We start from the raw sequence: 12,261 nt of genomic DNA, 5'->3' as shown, positions 1-12,261 counted from the left end.
TACCTTACAACAGCTCTTTCGAATAGATTCTATTTCATACCGATTTTACAGCTCTGAGTTGGAGACACACAGATGGTCAGTGATTTGCTCAAGACCCAGGTGGTTCCTGACTGAGCAGGGCTTTAGGACCTACCCAGACTTCAGCGTCTGAATGCCATGCTTACAGACGGGGCTTCTTTGGGCTTTGTATCTGTCTCTTGTTCTGGGAAATAGTAAAATTGCTCTTCGTGGCTACTAGCTTCATGCAATAATGACAAAGAATGACCAATTAAAGCCTATAAACTATTTGAAGTTTCTGAAACTGGAAAGTACAAAAGTGAGGAAGGAAAATCTACTCTTGAAATATTAGATCTCACTAAAATCATGTTACCTTGATTGACGCAGTTTTGATTTCCATTCACTATAGGAATTTCTTTCTAAATTCCTCAAAAATTTATGTAAAATGCTTAGTACATTAACTCCCCTGAATCACTATAATATTTTAACAGAGGTAGTTTTCAATTTAGAGGACCTCCTATCTCTGGCTTTTTCTCTTGCCTCCTACAAAGAAAGCATCAGTACACAAAGGAGAAATCCATTGTATGTGCATGTGTGTGGGCTTGTGCGTACCCACCCAGGAATCCATCAACACCATACTTTTCCAGGGAAGGAGATTTTGTTCCTTTTCACATATCAATTATTCAGATTTTGTCCTTCATGTTGATACAGGATGTTTCTAGCACTTTACATACACTTTCTTTATGGAATTTTCATCAGTTCCATTGCACAGGTAAAAAGACCAAGGCACACACTTAAAATAAAGGCAAAGACTTTACACTTAAAAATAATTAACTCAGTACGAAGCAGCCAGTCTGACAGAACACAGTAACATCTGATCAAAAGCTCCAGTGCACATACAAAGGAGGGCCAAAGAGAGAGTTTTACCCAGATTAATGTGTCAGTAAATCCACTTAAAAGTAAGTAAAAGCTAAAAATGGAGAACAACGTTCTGTAAAGATGAGAGTGAGATCCTCCCTAAGAATGACAGGCTTCTTCCACAAGGAAAGTCTAGGACTTTTCTCTCTTAAGCTGTAGGGAATTATGTTTTCCATATTCAGCATGTGTAACTGGAGAACCATCTATAAGTCTCAAGGTACTCAGGCTTGTCCCCCTTTTCTCTCCAAGCCACTTACTGCACACCCACGTCCTTACCATCTGGAAGCTTCGGGTGGAATGGAATTCACACTGCATCATGTCAAAGAAGATGGGGATGGTGGCTTTGCGAAGCTCTGTCTCAGGAATCAGTGTCATTTCTAATATCGGGCCGACCATTTCTGGAATGAACTTTATCTTGTGTTGACCTTGAATAAAGAAGTGCATTATTCAGAAGTGTTTTAAATAAAGGATTCTGAAATGAGCTTCAATGGACAGAAACAAAACTACACAGATCATTGTGATTTTGAATGCTAGGATCTTGGGAATATGTACCCATTTCTCACCTACAGGCAACAATTTTGAGTGTGCCCAGTCTTTAGTATAAGAAGTGAACTGTATTCCAAACAGTGTTAAGTGAAGCTGTTAAAAAAAAAATCTACCCAATATAAGGCCTGCAGTCATGATTTGTCTGTTACCGACGACAAATGCCATTTCACAAACAGACAATTACATCACACACATCGGGGCCTGAGCAGCTAATGGGTACCCAGTTTTGGAAAGAGCAGGGCTGGGAGACGGGACCCTTGGCATCTCATTTTATGAACAATGAACAAGAGTTGATAAAGTGAAGAGGTTAGGGCAGGTGGTCTCTTGGGCCCTTTCTGTCTGCAACATCATATGAAAAAGAGTTTACTATTTGGAACCTCTGTAAATAATGTCGAGGGATCTCTGTAACGTTCCGAGTGACTGATCAGAGAAATCAAAACCAGACCTCAGGATGTGAAGCTGTGAAAACAGAAAGGATTCTGCCTTTTTTGACTTACTATTTGATTGGATAATGCTTATTAAAATAGCTACTTTATTAATCTTATATACCATCTATCTTGTCCAGATATGATTTTTAAAGCATAAGACTGTAATATTCATTATGATTCACAAGGACAATAGTATATGCTTAAAACAACTTTCGAGAAAACTTTTCAAAAAGTTGTTTTTAAGCACATACTTCTGCCCCTATGATTAATGATGAATATTATAAAATTAGCTAACACTTACTAAGTACGACTACATGACCAGCCTCATAGAAAGAGTCTCACTGAATTCTCAACATAATTTTGTGAGATGGCTACCATTCCTCTCCTCTTTTTAAAAACCAGACCGTACTTTATTTTTTAATAGACTTTATTTTTTAGAGCAAAAGTGAGCAGAAGGTACAGAGATTTCTCCTATACCCCTGCCCCCATTATAACATCCTCCCCCAGAGGGAGTGCCATTCTGAACTCTGTTTTACAGATGAGGAAACTGTGAATTTCCCCAAACCAGCGTGCTGTTCAGTGGAAATGGTAGAGCAGGATTGGAACCCGGGTCTGTGATTCTGAAGCATCAGGTGTGTCCCCCGTGCCTGGCCTGCCGGTCACGAGATCCTTCCAGGACACTAGGCCTCTCCATCTCGTGGTAATAGAAACGATGCTGACTGTCCACACCACTCCCTTCTCCGTGTGCTGTCGTAAAAACCCAGATGCAGAGGACACTGACCTGTCATTTTATCTAGCGTTACTGGGGTATCACACTTCTAAACTGGGTGTCCCAGAAAGTAGAGACAGGATTCTTACAGGCTCCAAACCTTTTTATTTTTTTCTTTTCTATTTCAATTATTTTGTTGGAAATCTTGGTATCACACCTCTTGAGGCCTCCGCCTTCGACTCAGACACCGCTAACTCAAAATCTCCGTTTTTTCGTTTTTTGCTACCATTGTGCCTCACCCCAGCAGTGGCCTCCACACCCTGCTATGTCTAAATTCCTGAGGGCTGGGAGTGATGTGGGTGAACTTCCAGAGAACTTGAAGGGATAAAAGGCCACCAGAGGGAAGGAGCTGCTGGAAAACTCATTTCTGAAAAAAGGGGGCGTTGACCTTATGTAAGGTGATGTGATTAAATTCAGAGGCAGGTCCCATCACGGAAGTGGTCTCTTATAATTCCTGCCTTCTTAATTTCAGAAATCCTGATTTATTTTCATTTCACCCCATTACAATTTATATCTTTTTGTTTCCAACATATAATAGAAGAATGCACAAGAATTAAACGCTTGAATGAGTTATTTGTGACATTTTGTTATTAGCACTCATAATTTATCCAGAGTTAATCAATGTTACTAACATTTTTACACAATCTGGAAATACAATGGATACACTAAATAATTTCATTTTCTTTATAACTCAGCTAATGCAGATTTCCGTAAAGAGAACCATTAAACAAATTTGGCTATTATAAATAAAGACCCTTAACAAAACACATAATCCTCCTAAGTGGTCTAAATTAAAGTATTCAGAAATTTGTATTGGGTGGACACATACATAAAATGCAACCTTCAACAAGGAATCTGAATATAATTAAAATCTTATTAAACTTTACTAAATAATACTTTGACTAAGGCCCTAATATAACACGATTCTCATCGCGTCCCCAAATGCTTAATGTTTCTGAAAAGCATGTAAGTGATGCAAAGCATTCTCTTAAAAATGCTATTATATCCAGTCTCTCAGGTGACACTTTTCTTGTATTATGCCTAAAAACTGTAACAGCCAATGTTTCAGAAAACAGATGCTGGTGACAGAGTTCTTCATCAACCACAACTGCAGCGTCACGAAGGGCTCTGTCTCTCACTGACAGCCTTTATTGTTCCAGGCTGGGAGGATTGCATAAGAGAGAAACAAGTGGTTGCGAATGCAGGGATTGGAAAAATATGTTCCAAAAACGAGGGTGTCTCAGCTTTGATTATTGCCCCTCCCGTTAACACAGGACACGTTGGCTGGGGGCCAGCACTGAACTTCAGCCACAGTGATATCCCCAGGGTTTCACCTCGGGGAACCAATGAGTAAGCATTGGATACAATTCTCCAGTATTCATCGTTTTTCTTTCTTTCTTTCTTTTTTTTGGCATTTGCATTATGGATTTCCCCTGGAGCATCTGTTGTTCAAATTTAATGATGAACTCAGGTTTGGAATCAAAGGGAATCAAGGTGACTCCTGAAATGCAGGCTTCAAGAAAAAGAGGATTTACTTTCTTTTTTTCCTTTTGAGACAAAGGAAGAACAAACTAATTATCGGATCACAATGGGAATCGATGGATCACTCTGGTCACCTTGGCCAAACTCCTGGTTACCACTCCTCAATCCTTAAAAACCCACCGACAGTCTTTCTTCTAGTGACAAAACACGGAGCTTCTTCCCTGGGAACCAGACCGCGCTGTCTCAGGGAAGCTGGCTTCTCCCCCATCAACAGCCTCCCCCTGGGTGCCTGGATGATCTCTTGACAATCATGAGTGTTCAGAAATCCGGGACCTTAAACATCGTCTAATCCCAGGAGAATCTCCATATACACAAGAGTAGACAGAGCAAAAATTTCCATCACCCAGTCAGACGGATTAGGCCCCACTGTATGTGGGTTTTAATGAAAAGCACACAATTTTTTCCAAGTCTCCAGAAATACCCATGAAGGGAATCCCTGCGTGACAAATGTCCCAGACCGAACGTGGAAGATAAAGATCTTCCTGCGAGCACATTTGTTCTGGACAGACTGGAGAGACTGCGGGCTCCGGGGCGCTGTATGTAACAAACAAAATGTAAATCGAGGTGAGGAAGGCAAAAGAGAGCTCAGGTGCTCTGCAGGCTGCCGCACAGAGTGCGCTTTGATAAATAACTGAAGAGCTGAGTAAATAAGCACGTCCACTCCCCCCGCCCCCCGCCTTTATTGGGAGCGAGTCTGCCTTTGATTTCTCCTTTCACACTCAAAATATGACAGGTTTGGGAGGAAAAAAAAACCCCATGCTGCTCTGTCCCATGGGGCAGCACTGTGTCTGCACTTGCATTAAACTGAGCAACACAGACCCCGGATCCTTGTTCCAGTGCTGTGCAAGGAGGTGGGTTCTGGGCCGCTCACACCACACGTATGACTGGGAAGACTCAAGAAGGAGATGGTCTCACGGCACATTTGGCTCAGGGCCTGATCCAGTGACAGGTGACTAACTGTAAGAGGATAAATATATCTGACGTCTATTTTTATTTTCTTGGTGGAGACTGCCAATATGATCTCAAACCTGAGCCCATTTGAAAAAAATGTTTTTTTTTTTTCTGTTTAAAAGCTGTGTAGAAAATAGGTTGTATACATCTTAGGAAACTGAGATGTGCTCTCGTTAATTTCTAGAGTGGCATCCTCAGCAATGACGCTGGAGGGCAGGATCCAACACCTGAGATTCAGAGCAGCAAAGAAAGGGCCAGGTGGCCGGAGGTGACCCCACGGAGCTAGCCTTAGCCATTTTGAGGGGAAGTTGGGCCAGATCTTGGGAGCAGCCGACATGTTTATTATTTTTTTTTAACTTTCAAACATAATTTAATTATTTTGTAAGCAAGGAACCCAATCACGTGGGTTAATGATTATTTCTTGCTGTTACCAAATCCCTGCCCTTCACTGACCACAGTCACAGTTTACATTTGACCTCCTGGTGGCTTCTCATACCAGAGTCAGAGGTCCTGGTAGAATGCTGCCAAACACAGACCTGCTGCATTCATCACTGTGTTCCAGTCAGCAATGGACAGGGATGAGACGGGATATTTGCTCTCTTAACTGTATCCTTTATGTTGCAAATCAAAAGTCTCTGTCACTTGACTCAGACTATTTAGAACGTAATGACATAATGTCGAGAGAACCAACCAATGAACACTGGAGGCTTCACGAGGGCCCAGAGGTGGCTTCACAGAGAAGCTCATGCTTCCCTGGGCCCATCCCACTGTCTTCCATTGAAATCGTAGACATGGAGCAAATGAGGAGGAATCAGTTTCAAACTGTGCTCGATCTCAGGGATTCCAGAGATGACCTTGAAAACACTCAGAAGAAAAAAGAAAAGAAAGAAAAGAAAACCCGAGTGTCTGGGGCGCCCATGTGTCAGGCCAGCCTGGGCTTGAGCTGGCTTTTGGAGGTTCCCTCTGAGCCAGGAAGTGGTCCTTCAGTTGAAGGTCAGAGAGGAGGGGAGGGTCCCGGGTGAGCTGAGCTGAGACAGCAGCTACTAATCAAACAAGAAGGACGCCTTTTAGTGTGTTAAAAACCAGTGTGAATATCTACCAGGGTGGCTGTCTCTACTTATCCTAAATGATGAGAAAGTGTTACCAAGGCGTTTCGGAATGAAGCATTTGAAAACACACCTAAAAGGGTCCTTTTAGGAGAAATAGACTAGCTCACAGTTTGTACTTTAGAGGTGACACTGAACAATTCAGAAGGTGTTGTCACTCTCTCTGGAAGGGCCGGGGTGAAAGATGACCGCAGAGGGCCCTCATGCAGAGGTACATCAGGTCCCCGCTGAAAAGCCTGGCCACAGTGGGTGCAGCCCATCACTCACTGGACTCCAGCACCTAGAAGAGCCCTGGGCTCCCACTTGTCCAGCCGAGAATGACTCCCTCCATGCCATTGCTCTGAACGTTCCTGCCCGCCCTCACCTGCCCCTCCCTCGGAATGGGGCTACAGACAGAACCTTCCTGGCAGGAGTCCCACAGTGTCTGACCTGCCAGGAAACGTGAGAGATGAAGCTGTCAGGGTAGGATCAATTAAAATGAATCATGAACGGTTCCAGGAGCCTTAGCATTTCACTACTGAGATCACCATATATATACAGAAAGCATTATTGAGCACCATATATACAGAAAGCATTATTGAGCACCATATATACAGAAAGCATTATTGAGCACCATATATACAGAAAGCATTATTGAGCACCATATATATAAAAAGCATTACTGAGCACCATATAGATAAAAAGCATTACTGAGCGCCATGTATGTAAAAAGCATTATTGAGCGCCATATATACAGAAAGCATTATTGAGCACCGTATATATAGAAAGCATTACTGAGCACCGTATATATAAAAAGCATTATTGAGCTTCAGAGTTAGAAGGCTCTTGAAAACTTCCGTCCAGCCTCTGCATCTTACAGCCTAGAAAGCTGAGTGAGGGAAGCCCAGACCGACTGCGTCACACAGCCAGGCAGGAAGTTCCACTCAAGTGGAACTCATATCCAGTCTCTTCCCTCGGAGCCCAGGGTGCCTGCTCTCTCCCCAGGGACGGCAGGAAGACCAAGGACGGGACAGTGCCAGGAAGGTTCTGTGTTGGAGATGCAGCCAGGCACTCTGACACCGAGAGCCAGTACTTTGATGCTGGACGTTTCAGCTGCTGCAGCAAAGTCCCAGCGGAGAGTTTCCTTAAGGGGTCCCCAGTTGACTCCAGGACTGATGCCCACACAGCAGGTGGGGAGTGGATTCTCCTCCCAGTGAGAGCACAGGCAGAGAAGTCATCCCCACCAGCTCCTTCTCTCCACCTGGGAGCTCTCGCACTGGATTTTTATCCTGGAGAACCCAGCAGGCGCCTCATGTTAAACCAAGCTTCTTAATTTCCATGTTCTTAGTATTATCCACAGAGTATCAATTTCCCCCCCAAAGAGTTGTACATTTATTTTTCTGGATGAAGACCCATTTGAAAAAGACTCCATCCTTCATATAAATGGAAAGACAAAGAATATTTGGAAATTCTCCTAACATTCCCTAGAGATGTGACAGAGCCTTCCTTCACACACTTCTGCTGACCTCCGGGCACTCAAGAAGGATTAGGAGTCAAAGGCCTCTGAGGAAACCTGGCTTCAGCTGAAAAGAAGCCGCTGTGAACGTACTGACCGCTCAGCCAAGTAGCAGGGCTGGCCCTCAGAACCCTGGCCCTGTCTGCTCAAAGGGCCATCAGGAAGGTGGTGGAGTCCAATGCCACGGCCTTCATCGAAAACCGTGTTTAGTTTTGTCACCTCGTTTCGTTCTGCCCAAGGAATGTAGATACATCAGGGCACCTTTCCAGCCACGAAGAAAGCTATTCCAGAAGCACACAGATTGGGATACAGCTAAGGCGTCCCAGCCCTGGTGGAACAAACAAAACCCTGATGCAGTCGGGTGACTAGAGAGCAAAGTGGGCAGTGGCCTGCCTCCTTCTAGAGAAGAAAAGTCACTGGGGGATGGGGAGAGTGGAAGCCCTCCCACAACAAACCAAGGTAGGATCTGTGTGCCGATCTGAGAGAAGGAAGGAGAGCCTGGGCAGTTCAGAGGCAGAAGCTTGCACAGGACCAGGAGTGGTGCTGAAGAGAGATGCCAGGGCACCTCAGCACAAAACCAGCTGAGGACAGGTGCCAGGAAGAGCTTCATCTCAACTGGGAGAGGCCAGGTTCACAGAGGACACATAAAGGTGGTGAGGAGACACCAAATTACAATCAGTTGTTTATTCCTTTATAAGGAACATAACCAACAGAATGACACGTCATAGTGGCTAACATTTTCATAGAAAATTCCTTGTTAGATTAATTAATTCACTTATAAATAAAATTGAATTAATTTCTTATCATTTTTACGTTTTCCTTGCTTATTGTAAGAATACACTTAAGATGCGATCTACCTTCTTAATTAATTCACTTATAAATAAAACTGAATTAATTTCTTATCATTTTTACGTTTTCCTTGCTTATTGTAAGAATACACTTAAGATGCGATCTACCTTCTTACGTCTTTACACGCACAATACAGGATCATTAACTTGAGGCACCGCGTGTACAGCAGATCTCTAAAACGTATGCATCTTGCAAAACTTCAACGTTTCATCCTTTGACCAACACCTCCCCACTGCTCCCTCGGCACACCCCTGCCCCTGGCAACCACCATTCTGCTCTCTGCTCTAATGAGTTTGACTCCTTCAGAGATCTCATATGTGAGGATTCATGCAGTAACTGTCCATCTGCGACTGGCTTAGTTCACATCCAACAGTGGTCTTCAGGGTCTTCCATTTTTTTTTCATATGATGGGATTTCTTTTATTTTAAGGCTGAATAATATTTCGTTGTACATATATATACCACATTTTCTTTACCCAGTCATCTGTCGATGGGCATTTAGGTTGTTTCCATATCTCTGTTATTGTGAATAACGCTGCAACGAACATGGCAGTGCAGATATCCAGATTCTGATTTTAATTCGTTAGAATACATAACCTGGAGTGAGAATGCTGGGTCATAGGGTAGTTCTATTTTTATTTTATTGAGGAACCTCCATATACATCATTTTACATTCCCACCAGCTGTGTACATGAGTTCAAATTTCTCTACATCCTTGCAAACACATGATTATCTTTTATTTATTTTCTTCATAACAGCCATCCTAACAGGTGTGAGGCCATAGCTCACTGTGGTTTCTGATTTGCATTTCCCTGATGATTAATGATGTTAAACAACTTTTCATGCACTTACTGGCCATTTGTCTGTCTTCTTTGAAGAAATGTCTATTCAAGTCCTTTGACCACTTTTTAATTAGTTTATTTGTTTTTTTTGCTATAGAATTGTAGGAGTTCCTTATATATTCTGGATATTAATCCCTCATCAGACATGGGGTTTGCAAGTATATTCTCCCATTACTTTTCATTTTATTGTTTCCCTCCTTTGTTGTGCAAAAGCTTTTTAGTTTGATGTAGTCTACTTGTCTTTTTGGTGCCATTTCCAAGAAATCATTGTCCAGGCCAAGGTCAAAAAGCTTTTCTCCTATGGTTTCTTCTAGGAATTTTATGGTTTCAGGTCTTACATTTAAGTCTTTAGTGTGTTATGAGTTGCTTTTTGTGTATGGCTTAAGAGTCCAATTTCATTCTTTTGCAGGTGGATATCCAGTATTAACAACACTATTTGTTGTTCACAAACCACTTGTTAAAGTCACTTTCCTTTCTTCACTGTGTATTCTTGGTTTCCTGTCGAAGATCAGTTGACTGCATATGTGTGGGCTTATTTCTGAGCTCTCTCTTCTGTTTCATTGGTCTATGTCTGTCTTTATGCCAGTACCACACTGTTTTGATTTCTATAGCTTTGTAACTTATTTTGAAACCAGGAGGTATAATGCCTCCATCTTTGTTCTTCTTTCTCAGGATTGCTTTGGATATTCAGGGTCTTTTGTGTTTCCACATGATTTTTAGAATTGATTTTTCAATGTCCGTAAAACATTCCACTGGAATTTTGAAAGCGATAACAATATCAAGTCTTCCAATCCATGAACATGAGATGTCTTTACATTTATTTGTGTCTCTTTAAATTTCTGTCATCAGTGTTTTGTAATTTTCAGTGTATAAGTCTTTCACCTCCTTGGTTAAGTTTATTCCTAAATATTTTATTCATTTTTATGCTACTGAAAATGGGATTGTTTTCTTAATTTATTTTACAGGCAGTGTGTATAGAAATGCAACTTTTTTTTTCTATGTTGATTTTGTATCCTGCAACTTTTCTGAATTTGTTTGTTAGTTCTAACACTTTTTTGGAGGAGTCTTTAGGGTTCCCTACATATAAGATCATGTCATCTGCAAAGAGAGGTAATTTTACTTCTTCCTTTCTGATCTGGATGCCTTTTATTGCTTTTTCTTACTTAATTGGTCTGTCCAGACTTCCAGTACTATGTTGAATAGGAGGGGTGAGAGTGAGCATCCTGTCTTGTTTCCAATCTTAGAGAAAAACTATCAGTTTTTTACCACTGAGTATGATATTAGTTGACAATATATGCCATTAACTATGTTAAGTTACATTCCTTCTATACCTAGTTTGTGGAGTTTTTATCATGAAAGGGTTTTGAATTTTGTCCAATGATTTTTCTATATCTATTGAGATAATCTTATTATCCTTCATTCAATTAATGTAGTCTATAACTTTTATTAATTTGCATATGTTGAATCATCTTTGCATCCCAGAGATAAATCCCACTTGTTCCTGGCGTATGACCCTTTTAATGTGCTGTTGAATTCAGTTTGCTAGTATTTGGTTGAGGATTTTTGCATCTGTGTTCATCAGAGATGGTGGCCTATAGATTTCTTTCTTTTTTTTTTTTTTGGTAGTGTGTTTGACTTTGGCATCATGGTAATGCTCATGTCATTAAATGAGTTTAGAAGTGTTGCCTGCTCTTCAGTGTTTTAGAAAAGTGTGAAAAGGATTGATATTAATTCTTCTTTAAATGTTGGGTAGTATTCACCAGTGCAGGCATCTTGTCCTGGACTTTCGTTTGTAGTAAGATGATTCAATCTCTTTACTCATTATTGGTCTGTTCAGACTTTCTATTTATTCATAATTCAGTCTCAGTAGGTTGTATGTTTCTAGGAATGTATCCATTTCTTCTAGGTTGCTGGCACGTTAAGTTTTCACAGTAGTCTCTTATGATCCTTTTTATTTCTACGGCATCAGTTGTAATGTCTCCTCTTTCATTTATGATTTTATAAATCATATATGAGTATATGAGTATATATGAGTATATGAGTATATATGAGTATATATTTGAGTCTCCTCTCCTTTTTTCTTAGTAATTGAGCTAAAGGTTTGTCCATTTTGTTTATCTTTTCAAAAACCCAACTCTGAATTTTATTGACGTTTTCTATCCTCTATTTTGTTTATTTCTTCTCTAATCCTTATTATTTCCTTCCTTTTGCCAACTTTAGGCTTAGGCCTAGTTTTTTTTTTTTGGTTGTTGTTTTTCCTTGAGGTGTAAAGCTGGGTCGTTTATTTGCGATCTTCCTTCACCAGTAAGCCAACACTATAGATCAATGGACCTAACAGACATATACAAAACATTTCCCCTAACGGCAGCAGAATACACATTTCTCTCAAGTGCACAAGGAACATTCTCCAGGATATGTCACACATTAGGTCACAAAATAATTGTTAACAAATTTAAGAATATTGAAATCATACCAAGTATCCTTTCCTACCATGATAGAATAAAGCTAGAAATGAGTAACAGAAGGAAAATTGGAAAATTCACAAATACTTGAAAGTTTAAAACTGCACTCCTGAACAATCAATGGGTCAAAGAGGAAATCAAAGAGGAAATCAAAAATTATCTTGAGACAAATGAAAAATGAAAAGACAACATACCAAAACATTGCGATGCAGCAAAAGCCATACTAAGAGGGAAGTTTATAGTGATAAATGCCTATGTTAATTTCTTCTCTTAAACACACGTATCCCTTATTGTTTTGATTGCACAAGTACTCAGCCTAGCACCACCTGGTGGCAGTATACCTAAATACAGGGTCTA

At 40.9% G+C, this 12,261-nt stretch overlaps 1 protein-coding gene across 2 annotated transcripts in view; it reads right to left on the bottom strand.

Annotated features, from left to right (window-relative positions):
* DOCK1 (dedicator of cytokinesis 1) overlaps positions 1-12,261 on the bottom strand; it is a 522,558-nt gene that overhangs the window by 85,719 nt on the left and 424,578 nt on the right. For both annotated transcript variants that reach the window (XM_012531578.3, XM_033420738.2), the window contains exon 33: positions 1,192-1,340. In XM_012531578.3, the coding sequence (XP_012387032.1) occupies positions 1,192-1,340 (149 nt within the window). The remainder of the gene's footprint in view (positions 1-1,191; positions 1,341-12,261) is intronic.

The sequence above is a fragment of the Orcinus orca genome, chromosome 14 (assembly GCF_937001465.1).
Source record: "Orcinus orca chromosome 14, mOrcOrc1.1, whole genome shotgun sequence".
Classification (NCBI taxonomy): domain Eukaryota; kingdom Metazoa; phylum Chordata; class Mammalia; order Artiodactyla; family Delphinidae; genus Orcinus; species Orcinus orca.
Note: the sequence above shows the minus strand (reverse complement) of the source record. Positions and strands in the feature narration are given on the sequence as shown.